Below are 24,734 nucleotides of genomic sequence, written 5' to 3'. Positions count from 1 at the left end.
GAATTGCCCACGTACTTGTAGGGGCTAAAGTATTGCTCGCGGGGATCCGGTTGATAGAAACGGCCAATGTCCGGATCGTAAAGTCTGGCGTGGTAATTGTACAGGCCCGTCTCTTGGTCCCACTCTTGCCCAGTGTAGCGGTAGAATATTCCGGCGGAAGGATCGTTTCCGTAGGAGCGCATGAGTTGCCCGTACGGCAGGTAGTCGTAAGCGGCCACCACTTGGCCGTCTTTGAGCACCAGCCGGATCGATCCCGAATGATCGGTCCACACGCTGTGAAATGCGCCGTTGCGGATGAATCCGGCCAGTCCTCGAGGGCCGTAAATGTAAGACGTCGACACGATTGCCACTGGGACACTTTTTAATTCCGGCGAATAGGCGATCCGCCGGTCGTAAAGGACCCGACCTTCTTCATCGCGAACGTAGTGCGTCTCTCCCATCAGCTGGCCGTCGCCCGTCAGCACCCGCTTGAGGATGCGTTCACCCTGGGCGTCGTAGGCGAACCGGATTTTTCTTCCGTCTGTCAAGTGAATGGCCGACGTCCGCCTGGAGGCGCCGTTGTATTCAATCCTTTCGATCCTTTTGTGAAGCGCTTTGATGACGTTTCCGTGGCTGTCGTGATCCATCGGATGGTCGCCATTTCCGTCGTCCAGTTTGCCCAGCTCTTCCACTTGGACGGACCGGATCTGATTGACGCGATCGCTTCCGTACGAGAATTCGTAGCGGTTGAAACCGACGTAGAACTTTCGGTGGTTTCCGTTGGCGTCGATTTCGTACGAGGCGACGTCGAACGGATGTTCGCCCAGGCCGTAAGTCCATTGTCGGTTGAGAATCCGGATGAAATCCGCCAAATGGTTGGAATGCGGATGGAAAATCTCGACTAATTTGGCATCTAACCAACCGATGTTTCCTTTTACTTTCAGATCCTTGTGGATTTTTTCAACCGCCCGTCTGAATGGCCCAGCTGATCCGCCGACGCCTTTCCATTGACGGAAGATATTTTGAAACTCGTCCAATTCCGGTAAATTGTTCCGTCGATATCCGACGTCGTTTAAAATCATCATTTCAATTAATTCCTGATAAAGTGTGACGTCATCTTTAGGAGTGCTGGCCGACCGGAGGAGAGCGTCCAGGTCACCTCTGCGCACCAAAGGCCGGCTGCCGCGATTGCCAACGGCCGTCAGCCAATCCTCTTTGTCTCCTTCAGACATTATGAATCCGGCCTTGTCCATTTGCTTCCAGATGTCTCGCGATTGCTGCTTGGTCAGGGCCGTCTGATTGGCCAGCGTGTCCGGCTGGAACGGAACGGCCCATTTCTCCGTTTCTTCCGTAAAGTATTTGGCTTTGACGAGTTCCTGGTGATTGCCGTAGGCGTAACGGTGGCCGTAAACCCGGGGCATCCGCTTTTGGGCTAAAATTTGGGACAGCCGCTGCCCAGTCCTTCCTCCGCACACCAGCGGCATCCAATTTTGATTCTTTTCGTCGACAGCTGATGGATAATCTTTGATGGGCCGTCCCGTTTGAGTCATGAAACCGTTGCGCTTGAGAGCCTCCAGGCAGATTTTGGATGCCGGAAGATCGGCCACTTGGAACCACCTCCAGTCGCTATTGGGCGGCCAAGCGGCGCTGAATGTCGTCTGCATCACAATTCCGTCGCCGGATCCGCCCTGCCCGTAACCCCCGTCCGTGTAGGAAATGGATTGCGACAGAAAAGGATCGGCGATCCGTTCCAGGTAGCCGGGCGAATTGTAATGGAACGTTCGATTGAATCCGTGCTCACTTCCGGGAAAATGGTGCTCGCTGTCCAGCTGCCCACTTCCATGGTAAGTAAATCGAATTAAATCTCCAGATTGTCCGGCTAATTTTAGGCCAGTCAACTGGCCGAGTTTGTTGTAGCAATGTTCCAGTTGGATGCCATCCGGATACTGGATCGATCGCAATCTGTCACTGTGCGGGAAATAAGTCTTCCGGATTTGAAAATCGGCTTGATCGATCCGCCTGGATTCCAAGAGTCGATCCTGACTGTCCCAGCGCATATCTTCAATCACGACGTAGTCGTCGTCGTTGTGGGTCACCAACGTGGCGTTCCGGTCACCTTCCGACAGCGAAGGATCGTAGTGGCGTTCGTCGGCTTCCGTCCGATCAATCAGCTGGTAATCCTTGGCATTTGAAAGTGTTCCGTCTTGTAACGATTTTTGAAATTCTAGTCGATCCATTGGCATCTGTTCCAGAAATCCCGTCCGGCTGACGACTCCTTTGGCGTCGTATTCGTAGTAGACGACGCTGTCGATTTCGTCGGCGGATTCTTCCGCTTTGGAATGGACTTGCAAGCGGAGTTGGCCGGCTCGGTTGTAATAGTATTCCGTGTATCCTGTATCCGGCGTCGTCTTGCGGATGAGTCGACCCGTTTCTTCGTCGTAGCTCATAAAAGTGCCGAGCCTTTTCTGCCAGCGGATTTCTTCCGGCGACGTATTATTCAAACTGGTTTTCCCAAACGTGTCGACACGCTCGTGATACATTGGCGGAAGCATTTTGACCAGCCGATTTCCGGAATCGTACTCGTACGTGCTCAGCAGATGGTCGTAGCCGGGCACGTAAACGTATAGGGCCACCCTGTTGTCTTGCCCGTCCAAAACGGCCACTTTCTTGGTTCCGTTTGGCATTTCTTCCAGTCGGTGCCGGAAGCCTCGATTGGCTGGGAAGTGATTTTCAACGACGTCGATTTCGTCTTTCTGGAGGCTGGACCGGAATTTCAGAGCGTACGGGCCATTGATGGAAAAATCCGGGCCGGGCTGTCCTCTCACTTGTTTCTCGTTGAGCGGATTGGCTTCGTATTCCGTGCGGAAGTAAGCCATTCCTCCGTCGAGTGGATTTAAACGATCCACTTCACCTTCAAGTCGATGATTCTGCCAAACGGAAAGCGGATGGGCCGGATCGATGGACCCACTGACGAAATTCGAGTGGTACGTCAACAAAGGCTTCCGGCTATCCACCGTTACTCTGGTGAGTTTGGTTGTGATTGCCGGTCGACCGAGCGAATCGTAAAGGATCTGCGACACTAGAACGGATGTGTCGGATTCCAGCTGGATCGTCTGCATCTTCTGGCCCCAGTCGTCGACGTATTCGATTTCCGTTCGAGGATTCCCCATGAAGACGCAATCCTCGACGAAACTGTTTCCCTGCGCCTCGAATGAAAACGACGACCAACTTGCGGCGGAAGCGACGAATTGATCCAGCAGGAGGACACTGTCGATCCAGACGAAAAATCGTTCGCCTTCCGTCATGAAAATCAACTCTCCGCTATTGGGTAAATGAGTCACAGTGTTGAGGGTTTTATTCTTTGATGTAAAATTCAACGTGCTGGATAATTCCGGTGAATTCCGGATTAATTGAACCTGTCCATTTTTCCATTTCCAGGTCATAGATGCGGTTGGAGAAATGAGGGAGTAGTAACAACGTACTGCTGCGGAAGATTCCGCTCCAAATAAGGCGGAAGGATCGACACTGGACAGGCTGTGAGATTGCGGATGGTTGTGCCACAGTCGACCCGGGGCTGTCGTCCACGCTGAAACGACAGGATCGTTCCAGCGGTTGCGCAACGAATAGGCATCAAAGTTTGCGTGCAATCCTCCATTCTGCGGGTAGAAGACGATCCGGCACGGTGGATTCCTGGCGGCGATGGAAGATCCTTTTGGTGTTGGGACTAAATGGCCGGTGTAAGTGGATGTCGTCACCTGTTCCAGTTGACCGCCAACGTCCATTACAACAGCCATCGGACGGCCACGGTAATAGACGGTTCGGCTGATGGAGCCGCTGGAGCCGATGACCGAGACGGGCCGTCCGTGATCGTAGACTGTCGCTTGAAAATCGTGAGCCATGGGCGAGAAACGGACGTGATCCACATCCACACTGGTGCCATTTTGGGCTTCGATCCTGATTGTGATGGTGAATTTAGGATCCTGTTGGCGATCGTCACCAATTCGACTGTTGAAAAGATGATGGACTATGTTGAAATCAATTAAAACTTCAAGATACGACCAATCGCCGGCCTTGCGCACAATCCGCCCCAGCAGCCGGACAATTTCCGTCTCATTGACTGTCACAATGGCTTTCAAATGTGCTGTGATTTCCAAGTCTTCCTTCATTGTGCTTTCCAAAGATCCGCCGGATGGACGAATCCAGCCAGACGCCACATAAACTGTCGACTGTTGGTCAACTGGAGTGAAAGATCCTTCCAGCGGAGAATTGTTTAATCGTAGGAAATTGGATCCAGTCAATGCGAATCCTCCTTCCATCACGTTGGATTCAGAAAATCGCCATCGGGAGCTGTTGACCTCGTAAGATTCGAATCCGTAGTAGGAAATCGTTTGGTCACTCGTCTTGTAAGGAGAGAAATCGCTAATGATCCGCCGCTTGTCGGAATCCCATAAAATGCTGTCGTCGTTTGTACTCGATTGATCGTCGGGCTTGTTTTTAGCTGGACCCTGAACTGGCCGACCATCCGAGTCAAACATTTCCAATGCCGTCCGGATCCATCCGCCTGTAAAAGGAATTTTCTCCGGCCTCCACGTTTCCTGGATCCATCCGCCAATATTCCGGTCGTTTCCCGGAATGATTGTGACCGTCACGTTGCCCTTGGCGCTACTGACGAGATCCCATTGGTAGCCGGTCGAGCGTGTCAGGCTGGCGTCGCTGTTGCTCATTTTGACTAGGTGAACGGCGCTCCTTTTGGCGTCGTCAGTCGCCGGATGAATCGAACGCAAGGATCGGGACAACAGTTTCATCGTCTCTTCCGTTTGTGACAGCGTCGTGAGTCGTTCGTACGAGCCAGTCACCAGTTGCTCGTTGGCCAAGGTGAGGACATTTCCCAACGTTTTCCCGCCATCGGTAAAGAGAATTAATTTTGTGCCATTCCGGATCCCGTAAGCCAAATACGCCGGATGGCGATTGATGATCCGATCCGGCGGGCTGATTTCCAACAGGCGATGCAATGGTGGGCCAATGGTTTGATTGGAGTTGACTGGATCCTGCCCGTACAACGTCATGTTCCTGAACTGATGGAATTCATCGGATTCATCCAGCAAGACGAACGATTGACCCAGAGGTATGGACATTTGATTATTTTTCACCGATGGATTGGCAGTTTCCTTCTCCCAGTCGTCACCCTTCATCCGTATAAACGTCTCGTTGCCGGCCAAAAGTCCGTCGGGAAACATTTTCGTCTGGCAGGTGGACCAGTTGATTAGGAAAAACTTTTCAAATGATTTCTCACCAATTAAAAGGTGTTCCCGCGTTCCATTTGAGCTGCTGCTGCTGTCGATGCCCCGTTCCGTCCACTCCGTTTCCAGCTCCGACATTTTTAAATTTTGTTTCTCTTTCAATTGATTTAATTCCATTTGGACGTCGTTTTCCCACTTTTCTTTCAAGTAGTCAGCCCGACATTTGTCGAAATTTCTCCTCGATTGAATGACCAGTGTGACATTGTCGGTCTCAAACGATCCTTCCATCTTGTGGCACTGATCCTTGCACGGCTCAAACATCAAGTCGTCACACGACTTGTTATTCTGCGTTTCCTCGGTGTTGTTGTTGTTGTTGTTGTGAATTCCTGGACTGGTAATCGCATCGACAAATTTTTCGAATTCTTCCTGTATTTGGCTGTCGAAGGATTTGAATTTGACATCCCGCTGGATGACGACGTTTCTCTCCAGTTCCTCGAAATTCTTGACTTGATTTTCTTTCATGGCTGTCAGGATTTCGTCGACTTTGTTTCCCGACAAGTTGAACAATTTGACGCGATAGGAACCGTCGTTGGTTAGGCGATAGCCCAGCTGATAGCGACTACCTTCATTGATATATTCACTTCTCAGTTTGAGTACATTTTCGGCTTGGATGGTGAATTCCCGGCGTCGGGATCTGTTGTAATTGGGACTTAATAGAAATAAGCGGATCCGCAGCGACAGCTGATGGTCGTCGTCCAAATGCAGCGAACTGACGGCGATGGAATTTCCGGATAATTGAATGAGATTTTGTTTCAGAGTTTCTAATAATATTTTTCCAATTTCAGGTGCAAACTTGGCGAGGATGGCCGATCCATCGCGAAATAAATTGGGCAGCCGTTCGAGAATGCGCATCCGCCATTGGCTATTAGTTGCGTCCGGATGGCAAATGAAAATTTGATGGTCGTCGTAGCCGACGATGAAATGACCCGACATTTGAAACGAAATGGCGGATCGGCCGGATGTGAATCGACGTTCCATCCATTTGGATTGATCGGACGATAATTCAAAAAGTTGAACGACTCCCGTTGTTTTGCTGCCGTTGGCTATGGCCACACCCGCCTCGCTGGATCGGATCATGGCGTCCCGACTGAACCGATGACAGGTAGGATCTCTGATCCATTTTCTCTTATTTCCTTCTTGAATTTTGCGATGATACAAACACATTTTCTTTTGCTTCTTATCCGTTTCCAGTAAAACGACGAGGAACTCTGAGTGGGATCGGACGCTGTACGAAACGACTTTACCTTCCGGCTGGGTTGTTGTTGTTGCTGACATGGGTGACAGTTCCGCCAGTGTTTCCAGCCAATCAACTCCCAGGATCTTCACCAGGATCTGGCCGGGTAATTGACGTTGTTTGAATACCATGGCTGCATAGTCGTGACTGTAGTCGAGGGCCGGTTGTTCTTCGACCGGATGAGCCACGAATGCATAAGGATCCGGTAAATTAATTGGCGGAATCGTGTCGTATAGGAAATTAACTTTTAATCCCTGCGGAAATTTGATTTCATTCAATTTTGGCGGGTCTTTCTTGTCGTAACTGAAATGGAAAATGGATTCACGGACGTCCGCCGTTATTGGCTGCTCGATGGCCGTCAGTAATCGTCGCCCGTTGCTGTCCGTCTCATATTTAAATTCTAGCCGTTGGCTGTACTGATCCGTCACGATGTTGCAACCCTTCAAGTAATGAGACTCGAGTAGTGGCACCGGAAAGACCAGCGAATGACTGCCGGAATCAAACGGGCCATCAATTAGTTGCTGGAATTCTTCCTTTTCTTTTTTGGCGTAGTCGAAGGTGATGGTCGTGAATGACTCGACGCGGATTCGTTTCAATCGGATGGCGGCCGTCCATTTCGTCGCTGGATTTTTATGAGCCATAGAATCAATTTCGTACTCGTATGAAATGGACCGGCCATTGGCTTTCACTTGACGTTCAATCAAGTACCAAGCGACCGGAATGGGTTTCAGCGATTGGACGTCATTTCCTGGCCCTCGCCATTGCGGCCAATTCAAATTCCAGCGGATGGATTTGACTTTCCCCTTGGCTCCGAAAATGTACCTGTCCGTTTCAGTGGCGATGATCCAGCGCTGCTCTTTCGGATGGTATTCAACAGTCCATTTAGGTCGAAATGGCTCTCGAAAGAGTCGAACTCCATCATCCTGTTGGCCGGCCGATTTCAGTTGTAACAAAATTCCGTCGATTGACAAGTAAAATTTGGCGTCTTCCAGGAAGACACTGCCCTGGTAGTCGACCAGAATGTAATTGTCCGGCAGGGAAAGTGCCCAGCCCGAGCCGACAATGTTGGAAAACGTCGTCGATTGACTCGATGAGTAGGAAAGTGAAATTCGATGGGGAACATCAGGATCGGAAATTTGAGGAGTCGGTTCGAAAATGGGCAACGAGAAATCCAGGGATCCGCTTACAGGATCGACCAGGTCGGAAATTGTCAACGGGTCGGCCCACTGTTCCGTCCATCTGGCGATGGGCATCTCTTTAGAAATAATTATTTTCACCTGGGCCGGAATTGTCTTCTGACTTGACATTTTTTCTTTTACAGGTTGAACTGCTTGTGATGGAACTGATTCCCGAAATGCTTCCGGCTGTATTTTCTGCACCGTCAGTCGACCCATTTGAAGTTTGTTGTCTTTATCGACTGTCAACAAGATGCTGCTGGACTCTGATCCTGACGTCACAGCTGCGACGACAGTAGCGAATCGTTGAGAAACGGCCAATTGCTGGGCGGACGAGTCTAGAAGAGTTTTCCATCGTAAAGCTTCGGGATCGAATTCTAATACCGTCAGTCCTTTAGGGCCGGTAAAGATTAAATCATCTCGTCCGTCTCCATTGGTGTCGGTCAGTCGAATCGACTCGCCATACGCCGGAATCCATCCGTTCGTTTCTGAAAATCCGGCGTGAAAGTGGACGAGAGTGTAGTCCGTCTTATTATTTGTCATCTGATAGACAAACAATCCTCGACTATTGAAATGAATCACGTCCCGGTAAAATTGGCCAGTCAAGTCGACGAAGAAGAATCGCTCCGTGATGGCTCGGTCGAGTCCATCCACCAGCGACAACTTGGCCACCGGTTCAAGTGCGTAATTGTCGTTGAACTTGTACATTTCCAGTTGATGAGTTTTCGTTCGTAAAATGATGTGATCCTGTCCGCTGCTGCGCTGGAGTTTGGCCACGTACAAGTCGACGGCCTCGGCCATCCGCGTGACCATTTCTTTATCCAGTCGGGATTCCTGTAAAGGTAAAAGAGGATACGGTGTGCGTGTCATTAATCCATTCTTGTCGACGCAGTAAAATTCGACGACGGATTCGTTTCTCATCTTTTTGCGGCTCAGGACTCCAACGAGACGAGTGTCGGGATAAAGCCGGCCGATGAGGACGACGGCCCGATCGGCTTCATTCCATCCGTACAGATCACGAAAACCGGAATCACGCGACAGTTCTTGAAGGGAGTCGCTGGATTTTCTAGGATCGAACCGGTAGAAGCCGAGCCCAGCTTCGTTGCGGATGATGATTCCGTCGCTTCCGTCGTCCAGCATCGTGTCCGTGACCAACCAGGGGTAAGTTCGCAATGGATAAGACGCTCGTTGGGCTTCATTAAAGATTTGACGATTCAAAATTGGCTTCCAAATGATTTTCTTTTCGTCTTTTATTGGCTCACTAGTCACGTTGAACGCGGTCAGATGGGCTCCGTGACGGACGTAGACGCGCATCGGATTACTATTTGAATCGACAACAAAAATGTCGTCGACGTGGCCAGCGAATGGACTAGCAAACATTTTGCCGAGCTCGGATATTGATTGAAATTCAAGAGCCATGATCCTAAATAAGTATAACGAACAATTCTAGTACATTAAATCAAATTTACTGGCCTTTTTTTCGCTTCAATCCCATTTAGAATGGACCACATCCGCAACGGTTGTCAACAAGTCAAGGAATGAGCGCAAAATAATTTTCGGTATGTGTAAAACTAACGTGGAACTTTAACCTTTTATTTTTATTCGAGTGAAATGCGCAATTCAAAAAGGGCGGAGTTGATGTTTACGAAAAACTCAACGACACGACGAAGGCGATAGACTTGAGATTGAATTACATTTATTAAAACAAGCGCGTTATTCGTAAGCAAAATCTTATTTTTAAAAATAATCTCTTATCAGTATCTCTGATTAGATAAGTACTATCTTCGAAATCAAAATCTAATCAATAAAATATGTAACTGATTAATTGTGTGGCTATAGGACTCATCTGTTATTGTGTGCTGCTGCAGTCAAACGGTCAATCCACCGTAAAAATGGCTTGGAAATCCAATAACGATGTATTCCGTCGAATCGGATTTTGGCTTGTTGCTGTCGCTGTTATCAGCAGCACGTTAGTTTGTTCTGCATCTTTCGTTTCAACGGGTAAGTTTATCGACAAACACTTTCATAACATTTATCAGCTAATTTTATTATTTCGACTCAGGTATGGCTGTTGGATCATCAAAGGTGTCTGGTGAAATCCCGCGTTCAACAACCGGAAGTCGAGTAACTGGACGTCCGTTGGATTTTCTCAGCCCCCGTGACTCGTCATGTCCCCTGACCAAAAACGAGCTACGCCAAATGGACGAATTACTTTCAAGTTTCAACGACACTGTGAGAAGCGATCGATTAAGGTGTGACAACCTGGAACACGACAGAGAACCCTTGATCGTGAGTTTATCGGCCGATCGTTGCAGTCAGTTGAAAGAGTCCATTCTGAGCAACGTCAACGACCTGAAAATGGTTTTCCAATGTCTGAAAGTGACTGGAGATAAGGACGACGATGTTTACAAGACATTGAAAACGACGTACGAGATTAAAGTGAGGCAACTGCAGCAGCAAGTGGACAGCGCCAAGAAGCAATTTGAGACGAAATTCAATCAAGAAATTAATCGTTTGAAGAAACATTTGCAGGAAATAGAAAAGGAGATGCGCGTCACATTGGAAGAATTGGGAAAAGAACGACTGGCCCGTCAAGAAGCCAATACGAAACTGATCCTGGAGTATTTGGAAAACGGCAAAATTGATTCGGCGTGTTCCACGTTTAGGGACAAATTAAATGTGGAACACAGTCGAATGAATATCAACGCCATTGTGAAGATCGCCATCGGAAAAGAACTGGGCACAAACATCTCAATGGAAAATGTTGTCAAATTTACGCAAGGGTTGACACACGACGCTGAAGCCATGGCTCATGGTGCCATCCGATTGTTCCAGATACTAGAAAATCAACAAGCCCTCGACGTGCCAACTGTGCACATTTTACACGGAGCAGTTGGCAACATCATTAATAGCTGTAAATCTCTTGAAGGAACGGACTTTGAGACATTGAAATTGATTTTGGATGAAGAGACCGTCGATCGAGTGATTCAAGTATTTAACAAACTCCAATTCTTGATCAATATTTAGAAATCTCTCGATGCAATTAGAAAATTTTCGTATAGAAAAAGTTAAGTGAAATCACAGGGGAAATTCCCGAACGTGAAAATTGAATTTCTGGGTATTCAAAGGTTCAACCCCTTTTTCGTAATTCAAAAATGGCGCCTCTCTCTAATTATGTTTGTACATATTAATGTCACCTGTCTGTGGTTGATTATTTCATAATACACAATTTAAAATTTAATTCTTAATGATCAAATCAAATTATTCAACACACAAATAAATCGAAGGTGACGACAACGTCGTTAATTAAGCCGCTCATTTGGCAACGTTTAAAAATTAAAAATCCATTACCGGTTTCCGGTTTCCATTCATTCAGAGAACGTCGATCAAACAAGTCATCTCGTCCATGTGCTTTCGAACTTGTTACTTTCTGCAGTGTCGAATTCATCTTTAGATTCATGTTTTGCCTCATTATTCCTTACAGATTTCTTATTTGATGTTGACTGAAGAAAAATAATAAGTGTAGAATTTACTTCCATGTTCAAAGTTCTAAAGAAACAATTTTGCTTTGTGCTTAGTTTCCCGCCATAATTCTTCCCTCACAATAATCGGCAATTGTAATAATATACCGTACGTAACTTTTGGTGACAGCCATAGTCTCGTTAACGGTCTCTCACCAATATCTTGTGGTAAATGTCATCATGGAGATTCCCACGACGAGACGGCGAGCAGGACGAATTCGACGTCATTTGGATCCGTGAGAAACTAACAAGAACAAGGTGTCACATTTATTGCATGACTTATTCTATTTTTTCTTCATAGGTTTCATGACTGTTGTGTGTTGATTGCAGCCAAAGTTTCGTGCCAAAGAATCAGCTGGGGCAATGTTCCAGTCAACTCGATGGAAATCCAACCGTTGACGTGTATTCATCATCCAATCCAACACTGGAAATAACATGACAAAAGGTTAGTTGTTTATAGCTTCTTCCTTTTCTTATTTGCCTTTCGTTGTGTCCATTACAAACAAGAGTAAATGAACTCGATGTCTGTTACTATTTGTTGAGAGGCAACTACTCACCTGTGCTTGCCGGTGCTACCAAAAACAAACAACTTGTTATTTCAACGTTTGATGACAAACAATCACATGACACTGTCACCGGTTATTTGTTTTTTTCACTAAGTGACTTGCAGGATCTTGTTTGCGCCTCTTCTCTTATCTGCCCCACGTCTCTGATTGTACCTTGATTAAATAGCACTCAGTAACTGATCCAGTAGCCAAATCGCATTACTGCAGCGTTGTTATGTCTCCATTATCAGCACTCACTAGGGTATAGGGGCCTTAGGGGGTACTAATTAGCAGTGAATCGCGATTGGCCAAAAATTCAGTTATGCAGCCTTATTAACGGGACGATTATTACACTCGTGCGCTCATTTTTCACCCCACAATGAAATGGCTGTGCTCTTACTAGGAACCCGTCACTCCCCCCGGTCTTGCACAACTTTTTCAAATGAAAAACAAGAATTTTTAGTTTATTAGCGACTTGTTTGATTTTAAATTCTATCAGCAGATCACAGATTTCAACTAGCGTGTTTAAGGATCCTAGTCGAGTCTCCATTTCAAACAGTTGGATCGCCTAATGATCCCTAAATTAATTGAATTTGAATTGAATTAAAAATAGTTGAACTTTTAGACATTTCGATCGTTTCCTTATAAGCATGACGTTTTGTGTTCGGTTGAACAAGTATTGTTTGTTAAAAAAGAAAGGAAAAAGAATTTTTAACAAGGATGAGTTGATCCTAATAAAATGTGGAAAAACCATGGTTTCGGGGGGGTATCTTGTTTGTTGCAACAGACAAGATACCCCCAAAACAATTTTTTCCCTGCTCCTGATAATGTCATCATCAGCTTTTTAATCTCACCTAGTCAAGGTAATTGGGTGCAATAAGATGATTGAAGCATTCCTATTGTCATATCACCTTCTTTTCTCGTCTCCAATCCCCCCACGAGCAATTCCATGCAGCCAATAGCCGACCTAGTTAGCGTATAGCCATTTCGGTCGCTGCTGTCTACTCTTCAAATAAAGGACTGAACACGTAGACTCGTTCAACTTGATTTTGATGGTTGCAAAAAGCAAAGAAACGTATGTCCAAATTGAACACAGACACCCGTGTTTCCATAAGAATAAACACATTTTTGTGTATCGATACGATAAGCTGATGCTAAAGTTATATGAATTTATCTCTCTTAGCGCTGTACGTCACAAGATTCAGTTTAAATAAATACCGACCGCTTGCTACTTGAGTTTCCCCAAAGTTTTTTAAGCGTTCGATACCGTTTCGATACTGCCACAGTTGGAAAAGTAGAGCTTGATTCATTTGTCGTTGAATAGTGAAAAAATCGATGGCTGGTTTCCCATCCGCCGAATCCTTCCGTCTCGTATTGGTCTGCATTTTGTTGGTGATTTTGGTGTCCTGTTCCAGCACCAGCGCTGCTCCGTCGTTGAAAGAACAATTAAGACAACTGCAGGAGAACTACGTAATCAATTAGTTTTCTCTCGTTTGCGATAACGGCTCGTTTTTTTTTAGACGTTCTATCGACAAATCAAAGTTCAGCATTTGTAAATTAATTCTTTAACGTTTTTTATTATTCTAGAATCATTTTAAAGAAAATGTCGAGGCTAGAAATGTGGAAATGGAAGCCAAAGTGACACAATTGGAGGTCCAGATTCATGAAAATGTAAGTGTCGTGTAGTCCAAATCTTTTTAATTGCGATATTAATGAAAAATGACGTCTTTTGAAATCAGAACGAAATTATAGATCGTCTGGAATCCAAAATTGTTCAGTTGGAAGCCAAAGTCCAACAGCAGGATGTACTTTTATCTGTTCTCCATCCACAGAACTCAACTGACGACGATCAGCAACAACAACAATTTTCATTCTACGATATTAATCCAAGCACAAATCAATCGGCGTCTATTTATATTGGAATGCCAAGCTCATGTAAGGATCTCAAACTGATTGGCCACACCCTGAATGGATTGTACTCTGTGATGGGCAACCAATCAGTCGAAACTGTATTCTGTGATTTTACAAATCTCATCGACGACCCAGGTTAATTGCCTCTTGTTCACCTACAGTTAATTATTACTCGATATTCTAAATGATTTCTTCATTAGGTTTAGAAAAATGGATCGGCTATAATGACGTCAAATCAAGTCCCGTTTATTTCTACGTGCAGAAGAACTCGTCGTTTTTCGCCTACGATACTCCGATTCCGTTCGAGGTTGAGCGAATCAACGTGGGAAACGCCCTGGAATTGTCGTCGGGCATCTTCACTGCGCCCCAGACGGGCACGTATCACTTTTCCTTCACGGGAATGGCGAGTTTCCCCACGTCTTGGACTTTCGTTTATTTGGGAGTCGGACTCTACGTCAACGGCAATCGTATCGGAATGGGTCTGGTTGAGGAGACAAACACCGTTATCGGTCAAAATAGTCAATTAACACTCCAATCGACACTCAATTTACAAGTCGGTGATAAAGTTTGGGTCGAGATTTATTACAAGTCAAATTCCGTGTTCCTTTACGATGCCAGCGATTATCACTACACTCATTATACAGGGTGGTTGATGTGATTCTAAATGTTTGCTAATAATTTTCCAATTAGGGTAGTTTATTTGATGGGAACTGGCGCCTTTTTAAAAAATGTTTTGAATAATTTAAAAAAATAAAAGTTTGCACCGGCTTCCGCTAGAAAGCGTTTTTCTTTCAATCGAAATGGAAAAGGTAACACTGGAGGAAGGGTATAAAAAGACGCCGCTCACGAAATGCTGGACGTCAGTTCTTTTGCTGAGAGGTTTGAAGATGGGTCGCTATTATTTGTCTGCCCAAATCTGTTCGTTATTGATTTTGTTGGCCTGTTGGCCAGCATTTTCGAATGGAGCTTCGCTTACCTTAGAAGACAAACTGCAACAGTTGGCTGATAATTATGTGAGTATTTTTTAATTCACTTCATTTTCGCTGATTTCTGCTATTTCAATATGTTCAATTTTGCGTTGTTGTTTTGTAGGAAAAGTAAATTCTTTTTTTATTATGTAGAACAGAATTAGAATTTTATCGGTGCTTGGGTTTACTTAATTCAAAATTTTATTTCCGTTTCGCTTCCCTGTTGTTGTCCGGCGCTTATTCTTGTTCAAGGCCGAATGAACGACCGTGAAAAGTACGAATTTCTACCTGTCGTTTAATGGTTTAACCGAGGGGCTATATAAAAAATCCTTTTTACGAACCCTTAAATTGGTAATTTGAAAACCACTTGTGTGTTGTACCAGTCTATTCATTTCCAGTGTACCCAACAAACTTGTTAATTCTCTTCTCCCATCCAAGCGTGAAACGCCAGATGGTCGTGGGATTCATGCCTCGTTAAAAAAAATGTTGTGTAATACAATTTCGACTGCACTATTCAACAGGCCAAATTTAAAGAAATTATGGGCTCGAAAATGGTTCAACTGGAGAAGAAAATCATCGAACTGGATGCTGTAAATGTTGAACATGGGCTGAGGTACACTCAGCTGGAAGAGCAAGTCACGCAACTAGAAGAGTCGGTGACGCTGCAGTTGAAAAATCAAAATCCTCAACTTCAGGTACGACTTATTTGCTTTTCATGTCTAAATAAAACTCACATTTTGTTTTATCGTTTAGATGGAGGCGGGAGAAGATTTGGCATCCAAAGTTCTTCAACTGGAGGCCAAAGTGCCACAACAGGAAACGCTTATGATCGCCTTGAATCACATTCTCAAGTTGAAACAAGTTGTCGGGGAGAAAATGTCTGAACTCGGAGAAAAAGACTCTCAACTGGAGACGAGGATGAATGAACTCGAGCAAAAAGATTCTCAGTTGGAAACCAAGTTGAGTGAACTGCAGTCGAGAGAAGTTTTGAAGAGAATTCTGGAACTGGATCCTGGAACCCAACAGGGGGAATCGAATCTTCAATCTCTCCAACAGGAAAGTTTAAAATCAAATGTACCGTACAACATTCCAACCATCACTCGATCATCGGGGAAGAGTGGCAACCCGAGAACCTGCAAAGAAATTCACTCGAATGATCCGTCTTCTCCATCCGGAATGTACTGGATCGATCCGGATGGCCAGGGAGTTGGAGATGACTCCATCTACGTTCATTGCGACATGACAACAGGTACAGCACCTGCGGAAAATATTTTCTCTTTAAATTAATTTTTATTTCTGGGTTTAAATAGGAACGACTTCAGTTCCCCATGACAGCGAGTCACCGACAAACGTGGGTCATTGCGCTGAACCCGGATGTTATTCCAGGGCCATAAGGTACAACGCAACCAGTAAACAATTGTCAGCGTTGGCTGAATTATCAATTGAATGCCACCAATCGATTGTAGTAAGTCAATTTCTCCTGTACAACAATTAGATACATCGGATTAACATTAAAATTAATTTCCTAATGTTATCACAGTACGACTGCAACTACGCCCCCTTCGAATTCAACAACGTCCCTTATGCCTGGTGGAACGACAGGAATGGAAACCCGCATTATTATTGGGCCGGAAGTGCAACGGATGTCCATAGCTGTCAGTGTAGTATCGATCAAAATTGCGTTGATGGTACGGCCAAATGCAACTGCGACTCGATTTCACCAACGCAACTGACTGACGCAGGTGATAAGTTGGAAACTCATTTGTTAAAAATAGATAGCTTCATTGAACTTTGGTATCATTTTACAGGTTTTATCACCGATAAGAAACTCTTGCCCGTCACCGGTTTGAACTTTGGACGAACACATTTTGAAATTTCATCCGGAGTCCACACACTCGGCCGATTCCAATGTTCTGGACAGGCGACCATCTCCGGAATGCCAAAATCCTGCGAGGATCTCTGGCGTATTGGACACTCCCTGAATGGCGTCTACTCCGTCGTGGGATCTGCAATGATGGAAAGTGTTTACTGCGACTTTACAAAACTCCCCGAGGATCCAGGTAATTTACAAACATACCGTTAATTGCATACTGATCCAGTTAATTATTATTTAAATTATTAACCACAGGATTCCAGAAGTGGATCGGGTACGCCGACGTCAAATCAGTGCCCACCTACTTTTACGTGCAGAGAAGTGACCGTTTCTCCAAAGTCAACGTTTCCATTCCCTTTGATGTTGCACTTGTCAACATCGGAAACGCCATGAATTTAACGACTGGGGTTTTCACCGCTCCTAGAGCTGGAACTTATTACTTTTCGTTCACAGGATTGGCCGAATTCCCAACATTTTCCTCTCTGCTCTATTTAGGCGTGGATTTGTATTTGAATGGAAATCTTATTGGTAGAGGTTTCGTTGAAGACCAAAACACCGTTGCAGGGCAATTCACTCCCGTGACGTTGCACTCGACGCTCAATCTATTACCTGGTGATCAAATCTGGTTGCAAATAGATTCCTTGTTGCCTCCGTTGATTGGTGACGGTACTGCAGCCCGTCGTAAAAGGCGAATGCTTCCGACAAAGGGAGTGATTTTATTCGACGATTATCGCCACTTTACTCATTTTACTGGATTGATGTTGGAGGAGGACATTTCACAGTCGCTTTAATTCCTTTTTCTTATTTTTCACTTAACTTTGCCTGTAACCAAATTGCGGGTTTTCAACCGCCGCCCGGATGACCGATAACGATGAAAAATAGCCCCAAAAAATTAAACGCGTTGAAATTTTGCGCTAAATACAAACTTTTTTAGCAGAGACCTTCTTGTTAATACATATGTATTCTTTAGGGTTGTAATGACCACAACAATCTTGAGGATCAATAGGATTGATGGATTACGATAACAAAATTAGAGAACACCGTGCACGCTTCGATGGTTCACGAGAGAGTAAACAAACACAAACGTAAAGATTATCAAAAGGACGTCGGTGTGTGTATTGCGCCTCCATATCATGAGCCTCTTTGTTTGTTTTTTAAATTCTCTTTCTATTGCCAGCAATCGAATGCCAATAACTTCACCTGTCTTCGACAATGTCTTCCTTGAAAATCACCGACAACAAAGTACGGCAATACTCGGCTTCCTCCTATCAAATGAAAATTCAAAGTTTAAAATTCGATTTCATTTTCAAGTATTGACTAATAATTATTATTACCAGACATTCGTCGCGATCTCCGATTAATTCGATGCGGTTGTCGAGAAATTCACGAAAGAGAAATTCGGATCTACGGCACTCCTCGATCGATGGGGGATGGCTCTGAGTAAGTGCCAGCAAGGCGGCCAGTAGATGTTCGTGAGTCGAGTCGTGATCTCGTTGAAGCAGAGCCACAAACTGCTCCACAAATCCCATATTGCATAAAGTATCTAGTAAACAGGTATTGGTTAGAGTACAAATGGAGAAACTTATGAATGTGAATAAAACCTTTGAAGGATGGATTCTCATTGCATAAACAAGTCAACAAGAATGAAGCCTTGATTTTCAGTTTCCCAAGTGATGATTGCAGTGCTCTCAGTAAAGACGAGAAACCATCACAATGCACAAATGCATCCTGGGCTTCTGCACATTCTCTTGTCAAACCTATAATCAATCAATTGTTAGCTGAATTCCCTTAGTGTGAGTTGTAAATCTGCTCATTACATGAAATGGCGTACAAGGCTTTGATTCTCGCCTCTTCACAGTCATCGTTTTCCAGCATCTTAAGCAGAATTGGCAATAGGTCTTCGTTGAGCACATGCTGTTGGCAGTATGGGTTGTTCTGGGTGAGGGTGCCGATCAACTGACAGCACCTCCAACGAACTCCATCGTGGGGAGAATTCAAGCAGGGAATGAGGATGAAAAATCCTCCTATCTTGTGAAAGTCTGGAAAAACAAGCAAAACAAGTGTCAATGTTTTATTCAATCAATAAAATATATATCTCATACCATTAGCTGTGTCCATGGAATCGGCAAAGTCAGTAATCATTTCCAATGCTTCCTCCATCTCCTGGGGATCTTCTTCAGGACTTTCGACTCGATCTGGATTGAGGATATTTAACGATTTTGATATTTCGGCTACAACGTCGACTGACAATCCTCTTAGAGCTTCTTCTAACCAGCGTCTCCTTTCTTCACTCATCGATGTGGTTGTGGTACGATCTTCAGCTGCGGTGCCTTCGATGGCAAATCTTAAAAGTCCTTGCATATCTCTCGGTTGTCGTGGGGGTTCCATTGTTTTGCTAACGATCTCAACACCAACGTGATATATTTATGAAGAATAAGACGCAGTACGCAAGTTAAACCGTGAACGCATGGGGCAAGCAGACGTCAATGAAACTGTTTACTAGCAAAATCAAGAAGAGTCTGGAATAAAAAGTGCCATCTAGGTATGACTCGCACATCTTTAAAAATTTTGACTTTACAAAACAAACCTATTAAGTTAATTAAGATTTGGATAAAATTCATTGCGATTTTAAAAAATGATTGGAAATATCTGCGAAAGTGTGCCATATTTTTATTTGGTTTTTAATTGTAGTTTTAACGCAAGCATGGATTTCTAGCAAGTGACGTAACCTAGCGGCCGCAATAGGCATCTTTTCGAAAGTCACTCGCGTCAGGTTTGTTGTGTCAACGCACACTTTTTTTAGAAAAAAAACCACACCAATTTTAGTAATTTAAAACGCATAAAGTTTAGCCGGTTGATTGGCTGAATACAAGGACACTTAATTCGGAAGACACTGGGGTGAACGGTGTGATTGGTTCTCCAGACATAATTCGTAGAAATGGCGGTTCCAAGCACATACCGAGACCAACATTTCAAAGTAAGCCTTATGAGTTGATAGCAGAATTTAAAATGTAACTTAATATACAGTCTTGAGGCAATTAATGTTTAAATTGAATTTCATACCTTAATCATTGAAAATATTTTGATATTTCAAGCCAAAATAACTGATTTCCATCTTTCAGGGTTCCCGGGTAGAGCAGGAGCGTCTGTTGAATCAATCTTGCACCCTGTATGTTGGAAACTTGTCCTTTTATACAACTGAAGAACAGGTTATATACTTCCAAGTCAACAATTGGTTACATTTGATTTCATCTTTGAAAATATTTTAGATCCATGAATTGTTTGGGAAATGTGGTGATGTCAAGAGAATCATCATGGGATTGGACAAGTTTACTAGGACCCCTTGTGGATTTTGTTTTGTAGAGTAAGTCATTGCAACCAAATCCAATAACAAAGTTGTGTTCAATCATTTCAAATTATCTTTCAAGGTTTTACCTGAGGAATGATTCAGAAAATGCCATCAGGTTTGTGAATGGAACAAGACTGGATGACAGAATTGTGAGAACTGACTGGGATGCTGGCTTCATTGAAGGAAGACAATATGGCAGAGGCAAAACTGGAGGACAGGTCAGCATTTCGTCAGCTCAAACTTATTGATCTCAACTAATTCATTTCGTTTTGCAGGTGAGAGATGAATACCGAACTGACTTTGATGGTGGCAGAGGAGGATGGGGCAAAATGATTCAGCAGAAGGTGGCCACATCTGCTGCTGCTAACAATTGATAACATTTCTAAATACTGTATTCATTCATCTCTGTGTGTTTTTTTTTAAACAAATGTCAACAAGTGTTATCCTCAATTAAAACAGACCATGCTGAATTGATTTCCTAAAACAAAATCGTTTTTACCTGTGAAAAAAGACGTTTCTCGTCATGTTTCCATCTGCCAGTCCGGTTGGCCTGGATTTTATCGATCGAGAAAGTGGGGACACTAGAATCTCTTGCCATGTGATCTGTCACTCCCAAAGCTTTTTCTTTTTCAAAGCGAAGCGGGTGTAGTTTCCCAGAAGAGTTTTTTCGGCCGCGTGATGCACGCCATCATCTACATGCAAAGAAATATTTGAATATTCAATTCCCAATGGTCGTCTGCAGCTTTTAACGAATGTCACAATTGAATTTGTGTCAAATGTGAGGCTAATTCAATGATCATTGATCAATTAGATGATTTCCAAAATGGAAATGGAATCGATTTCAACTAGTTGATTGCTCGGCAGTTGTTTAGTTATTCCAAATTAAAACTAATTTATTTGTCGTTCGAAGAAAGAATGTGCTTGTCGTGACATTCAACGTGCATCTGAACTACCAGGAAAAGTGTGCTGCGTGTGTGTGAGTGTGTGTGTGTCTGGTGTTGGCTGTTTGAATCTTTCTGGGCGACGGCAATCGAGTGCTGCTCGGCACAAGTTCTCTCCCACTGCTGCAGCCGCTGGAAGCATTCGTGTCCGCGTGCCGATCCGCGTGCTCCGCCGTGAGGCTATAGCGGGACTGCGTGGCTGCTGCTGCTGTACCCACCGCCCAGCACTACAGATGTTGCTTATTCAAATATTGACGTAAAACTCACGTGGAGCGACATGAACATTGCCCAGCACCTGTTGTATAATCTTCATCTTCCTCCTGGTGGCCATAGCAACAAAACGGGGCTGTTTCCCCCCTGCGAATATCCGTTTATACATCATTTAATTCCCTCTGTTTGAAACTAGTGTAGGAGCAGGTATTGTGTCTGGCCGTTAAGTTATCGATTGGTTGGTATATTAGGTGTCGTTGACGGCCAACTGCGCATTTGGCGAAAACGATATCAAACGATACGAGTATATACAACGTCGTCTATTTATTTTCAATTACACTTTGACAATGGCGTGATGTGTGAACGCCTTCAATGCCCGGCAACTTGTGGAAGGACAAAAGCAATTGGCTTTTCTTGATTTAGGACGGGCGTAGTATACAACTATAATATAATACGAAGCGGATGAAGCCAAATAATTGATTCCAGACGACGAAGACGTAATAGTATAGAGCGACGAATGCGTCGCCCATTCTGGATATCAATCAACGACTTGTGACGCTGGTATGTAACACACACACTGGATCGATATAATCGAAATGCGCATTGACATGGAATTATTCGCCGTATTGGCAAAGTGTTGTTGTTTGGAATGATTTTGGCGATGCGAAAGAATATCTAATAATAATGGTGATATCGCTAACTGCTGGGCAATCTGATGGGCTAATAGGGCATATGCGCACGTGGCGAATAGGGATCTGCCTCGTGCTCTTTTGTGCAGTCAACGCCGGATGGGTGCAAGATGTGCATTTATAATTGGCTTTCGCCTATTCGCCTATTCACAGCACATCAGCAGATCTACTAATGGACGGAGGCAAATCGGAAAGTCAGCATCCGCCGTGTTGTCATTCGACACCACCCACGTTGGCAGTCACATGTTGGTTATTACTCACGGATCATTGGGTTATACCCTCGACTATCAAATTTGACGTAAACACGGTCTATCAAATTAACTGGCGATTATACAACATCCGATCAATCGAAAAATGCTTCGCCCAGGTATACATGTTCATTGGCCTCATCCGCCTTATATTCTCCACGTGGATTGAATGGCCGAACTTTCTTTGATATGTCCGGAGTCATAATTCGCCACGTGCCGTGAGTTTATTCCGTTCGGTCCAGGTCGGCGTTCTCTTTCAAACCTTTTTTGCCCAGGAACAGTTTGATGAAATGAAAAGAAAGGGGGAGCTATTAAATGTCTGTAAGCCGAACTGAAACATTTGTCAAAAGAAACGCAGGGAGGAGGTCTGGCAATCAAATGTAATGACGCCCACTTAAATAAAAGGGACATATTGTGATACACGTCGCTCAGTGCTTTGATCCTTTTTCACCAGTGCACCCACATGTGGGTAGCAGCGTATCTCTTTCTTCTATTTGGCTCCACGTGTGCTGTGGTGGTATAGCAGTAGTAGCAGTACATTTTTCAGTTTCATCCATCCGGAGCAGTCCAGTTATTTGGCAGCAATTACAGCACGTGCCGCAACATTTCAAGCGTAGGAGGTGAAGAAAATGCTGGACTCTCGTCTCGATCCCGACGGTTTATAAGTCCTGTGTGTGCAGACCATCTGACCCATTTGCCTGAATTTGTTCTGATTTTATAATTGATTGAGGCTAATGAAAAGATGCCAAAATCGGATTTGTAGGCCATCACACACATCTATTGGGTTTGTTCTGAATTTTTGCAAATTGCTTTGATTCCATTTGGGTTTGGCCCCTGCGACAGAAATGGGTCGATTATTTCAGCACAACCCAACTAACACGGGCCATGAAAAACGTGACTATTTGGAAATGGATCTATTGGCTTGATCAGTTCAAGCCAAAGGTCAACAAAGTTGAGCGATGGATGATGAGGGACCGTCTCAAGTTTCTCCGCGGCCTCGGCCATCAATTCGCCGACTTTCTCACGTGTCGGTCGGTAAACATGGTGGTCCCTATCTATAGGAAAATGCCAACTTTTTGGGGGTGTATAACAGACACAAACTTGTAGAGTTTCGGCCTTGTGATGAGCCGAGAATCTGATCCCCAAACATAACCGAATTCGATCGCTGAAAAAACCTTGGACAATTTTTCCCCCACACAAACAAATGTCTATAGATACTTGAAAGTTTAGTCGATTGAATTCAGGTCTCGGATGATTTTGTTTGTTTCCTCCTTGTGAAAATTGACTTGGGGTTATGTAAAATAAAATCAGTGCAAATACGATTATCGTACATTTCCCCTCAATTGCGTTGCGGTTGATATCAACAGTTGACGGCTGATGCTGTGCGCATGTCCACGCCAGTCTTATAAAAGGGAGGCTGCATCCAGAGATGACGATCAAACCCAATCACGACTTTGCCCAGTTCTCTCATCACGCTCCAGTTTTATTTCATATCGAAAATGAAGGAATCGTTAGGCAACAAATCATCGACCAACAACAAAACCAACAACACTGGAAATAACAACAATCGATTGTGTGTCACCGTTCTAGGATCTACCGCCGTTGGCAAAACAGGTTTGTTAATTTTGAATTATTTTATTTGGCGCTAATAAGTGGCGTGAATTAATTTATGCAAAATTTGATTAAACAGCGTTGACAGTTCAGTACCTGACGAGTCGATTCATCGGCGATTATTTCTCCGGGACGGACATGACTTACCATCACTCTTTCGCTTACATGGGAGGATCGCTGAAAACCAACGTCGACATTCTCGACATTTCACGGCCATCCCGCAATGACGTAAGTTGTCATCATCTTTTATTATTTTTGAATTTGAAAAGCTAATTGATTTTTGGTTATAATTAAAGGTGATTGGTGAAGATGAGGAAATGTTATCGTCAGTAGTCGGCACAGAAAAGTGCGTGGCTTACCTGGTCGTCTATTCGCTGACCAATTCCAAAAGTTTCGATCGCGCTTGTGAAATCCTGTCCAGGTTACCTTTCCATTCGCCGAAATATTTGGTGGCCAATCAACTCGACCTCCAACACAGACGACAGGTATGTCGAATTTTTCCTATTCCATCATCAGACATTTAATTTTATAAATTCATTTTTGTTCCAGGTGTCGCGACTGGAAGGTCAAACAGCAGCCGATGAATTCGGTTGTCCGTTCGACGAATTCTCAGCGGCCGAACCGCAGTACGAAGGCCAACAGTGGGGTGTGAAAATTGTTTTCCAAAAATTGATTCGCCAATTGATTTCCAATTCGCACGTTCTTCCATATCCGCGGATGATCCGCTTTTCGTCCTTTTCGAAAATGATTGGCGCCATCGTCTCCAAGACGCGCCACCACTCGGCCAATTCCAACAACAAATCGCAACACCAACAGCAAAAGAATTTCGCCAATCAGCACAACCGCAAATCCTCCATGTCTTCGTGCAGCGACAGGAGCAGCAACTCGAGTGGCAACAACAGCACCGGAAGTGTCGATTCCATCGCCACACTCACGCCCGACATGAGTCTGTTGCACATCAACAGCGCCCATTTGATTCACGGAGTGAAATCTAAACCCATTCCGATCGTCCACCGAAAGCTTTTGACCAGCTCCAACTATCCGTCAAGTCAAATCGCCTCCATATGAATTATATATATCGATTTTATTATCATCATCAAAACTTCTTCTGACTGGCACAACCAAAATATCATGCAAAATGTACAGCTACAATATATGTATTTTGATACAAATTATTTAT

At 44.4% G+C, this 24,734-nt stretch overlaps 6 protein-coding genes and 1 long non-coding RNA gene across 8 annotated transcripts; 5 read left to right on the top strand and 2 right to left on the bottom strand.

Moving 5' to 3' along the window:
* The first annotated feature begins 8,727 nt into the window (after positions 1-8,727).
* LOC124316392 lies at positions 8,728-10,929 on the top strand. Of its 2 annotated transcripts, XM_046782312.1 has the most exons (5): positions 8,728-8,849; positions 8,954-9,119; positions 9,188-9,247; positions 9,528-9,689; positions 9,751-10,929. In XM_046782312.1, the coding sequence occupies exons 4-5, from the start codon at positions 9,581-9,583 to the stop codon at positions 10,713-10,715; spliced, it is 1,074 nt and encodes a 357-aa protein (XP_046638268.1). In that variant the 5' UTR covers positions 8,728-8,849; positions 8,954-9,119; positions 9,188-9,247; positions 9,528-9,580; the 3' UTR covers positions 10,716-10,929. The 2 variants fall into 2 exon arrangements, with proteins under 2 accessions (XP_046638268.1, XP_046638269.1); XM_046782313.1 differs by lacking the exons at positions 8,728-8,849; positions 8,954-9,119; positions 9,188-9,247 and adding an exon at positions 9,255-9,407.
* Positions 10,930-11,266: 337 nt separating this feature from the next.
* LOC124316693 lies at positions 11,267-12,501 on the bottom strand. Its single transcript, XR_006911958.1, has 2 exons — positions 11,767-12,501; positions 11,267-11,690 (listed from the first exon to the last, which is right to left on the bottom strand). It is a non-coding gene; the product is annotated as an uncharacterized LOC124316693 (long non-coding RNA).
* Positions 12,502-13,089: 588 nt separating this feature from the next.
* LOC124316709 lies at positions 13,090-14,323 on the top strand. Its single transcript, XM_046782655.1, has 4 exons — positions 13,090-13,224; positions 13,342-13,425; positions 13,494-13,800; positions 13,866-14,323. Exons 1-4 carry the CDS (start codon positions 13,090-13,092, stop codon positions 14,321-14,323), a joined length of 984 nt encoding a protein of 327 aa, XP_046638611.1.
* Positions 14,324-14,325: 2 nt separating this feature from the next.
* LOC124316184 lies at positions 14,326-17,446 on the top strand. The gene is made up of 7 exons (XM_046781982.1): positions 14,326-14,678; positions 15,155-15,328; positions 15,387-15,882; positions 15,944-16,098; positions 16,174-16,375; positions 16,442-16,693; positions 16,762-17,446. The coding sequence occupies exons 1-7, from the start codon at positions 14,466-14,468 to the stop codon at positions 17,295-17,297; spliced, it is 2,028 nt and encodes a 675-aa protein (XP_046637938.1). The 5' UTR covers positions 14,326-14,465; the 3' UTR covers positions 17,298-17,446.
* A 152-nt stretch (positions 17,447-17,598) lies between these two features.
* LOC124316448 (hsp70-binding protein 1-like) lies at positions 17,599-19,016 on the bottom strand. Its single transcript, XM_046782406.1, has 5 exons — positions 18,609-19,016; positions 18,324-18,545; positions 18,108-18,263; positions 17,841-18,049; positions 17,599-17,771 (listed from the first exon to the last, which is right to left on the bottom strand). Exons 1-5 carry the CDS (start codon positions 18,892-18,894, stop codon positions 17,703-17,705), a joined length of 942 nt encoding a protein of 313 aa, XP_046638362.1. The 5' UTR covers positions 18,895-19,016; the 3' UTR covers positions 17,599-17,702.
* A 230-nt stretch (positions 19,017-19,246) lies between these two features.
* Positions 19,247-20,325, top strand: LOC124316572 (nuclear cap-binding protein subunit 2-like). The gene is made up of 5 exons (XM_046782591.1): positions 19,247-19,483; positions 19,629-19,715; positions 19,776-19,870; positions 19,935-20,073; positions 20,131-20,325. Exons 1-5 carry the CDS (start codon positions 19,445-19,447, stop codon positions 20,227-20,229), a joined length of 459 nt encoding a protein of 152 aa, XP_046638547.1. The 5' UTR covers positions 19,247-19,444; the 3' UTR covers positions 20,230-20,325.
* A 1,907-nt stretch (positions 20,326-22,232) lies between these two features.
* LOC124316771 (ras-related and estrogen-regulated growth inhibitor-like protein) lies at positions 22,233-24,700 on the top strand. Its single transcript, XM_046782717.1, has 4 exons — positions 22,233-23,557; positions 23,634-23,782; positions 23,851-24,039; positions 24,104-24,700. Exons 1-4 carry the CDS (start codon positions 23,443-23,445, stop codon positions 24,620-24,622), a joined length of 972 nt encoding a protein of 323 aa, XP_046638673.1. The 5' UTR covers positions 22,233-23,442; the 3' UTR covers positions 24,623-24,700.
* Positions 24,701-24,734: the final 34 nt, after the last annotated feature.

This window comes from Daphnia pulicaria, chromosome 12, assembly GCF_021234035.1.
Source record: "Daphnia pulicaria isolate SC F1-1A chromosome 12, SC_F0-13Bv2, whole genome shotgun sequence".
In the NCBI taxonomy this organism is placed as follows: Eukaryota; Metazoa; Arthropoda; class Branchiopoda; order Diplostraca; family Daphniidae; genus Daphnia; species Daphnia pulicaria.
This window is presented reverse-complemented; position numbering and strand designations above follow the sequence as displayed.

Excerpts from the sequence above, each read along its gene's own strand:
- LOC124316771 (XM_046782717.1), top strand. The coding sequence starts at position 23,443 with ATGAAGGAATCGTTAGGCAACAAATCATCGACCAACAACAAAACCAAC. Across the intron at positions 23,783-23,850 it reads CACGGCCATCCCGCAATGAC|GTGATTGGTGAAGATGAGGA; the intron begins GTAAGTTGTCAT and ends TTATAATTAAAG. Across the intron at positions 24,040-24,103 it reads ACCTCCAACACAGACGACAG|GTGTCGCGACTGGAAGGTCA; the intron begins GTATGTCGAATT and ends TTTTTGTTCCAG.
- LOC124316448 (XM_046782406.1), bottom strand. The coding sequence starts at position 18,894 with ATGGAACCCCCACGACAACCGAGAGATATGCAAGGACTTTTAAGATTT. Across the intron at positions 18,546-18,608 it reads TTCCATGGACACAGCTAATG|ACTTTCACAAGATAGGAGGA; the intron begins GTATGAGATATA and ends TTGTTTTTCCAG. Across the intron at positions 17,772-17,840 it reads GAGATCGCGACGAATGTCTG|GAGGAAGCCGAGTATTGCCG; the intron begins GTAATAATAATT and ends TTCATTTGATAG.
- LOC124316572 (XM_046782591.1), top strand. The coding sequence starts at position 19,445 with ATGGCGGTTCCAAGCACATACCGAGACCAACATTTCAAA. Across the intron at positions 19,716-19,775 it reads TTTATACAACTGAAGAACAG|ATCCATGAATTGTTTGGGAA; the intron begins GTTATATACTTC and ends AAAATATTTTAG. Across the intron at positions 20,074-20,130 it reads GAGGCAAAACTGGAGGACAG|GTGAGAGATGAATACCGAAC; the intron begins GTCAGCATTTCG and ends TTCGTTTTGCAG.
- LOC124316392 (XM_046782312.1), top strand. The coding sequence starts at position 9,581 with ATGGCTTGGAAATCCAATAACGATGTATTCCGTCGAATCGGATTTTGG. Across the intron at positions 9,690-9,750 it reads TGCATCTTTCGTTTCAACGG|GTATGGCTGTTGGATCATCA; the intron begins GTAAGTTTATCG and ends ATTTCGACTCAG.
- LOC124316184 (XM_046781982.1), top strand. The coding sequence starts at position 14,466 with ATGGAAAAGGTAACACTGGAGGAAGGGTATAAAAAGACGCCGCTCACG. Across the intron at positions 15,883-15,943 it reads TCATTGCGACATGACAACAG|GAACGACTTCAGTTCCCCAT; the intron begins GTACAGCACCTG and ends GGGTTTAAATAG. Across the intron at positions 16,099-16,173 it reads AATGCCACCAATCGATTGTA|TACGACTGCAACTACGCCCC; the intron begins GTAAGTCAATTT and ends ATGTTATCACAG.
- LOC124316709 (XM_046782655.1), top strand. The coding sequence starts at position 13,090 with ATGGCTGGTTTCCCATCCGCCGAATCCTTCCGTCTCGTATTGGTCTGC. Across the intron at positions 13,225-13,341 it reads GACAACTGCAGGAGAACTAC|AATCATTTTAAAGAAAATGT; the intron begins GTAATCAATTAG and ends TTATTATTCTAG. Across the intron at positions 13,801-13,865 it reads AAATCTCATCGACGACCCAG|GTTTAGAAAAATGGATCGGC; the intron begins GTTAATTGCCTC and ends TTTCTTCATTAG.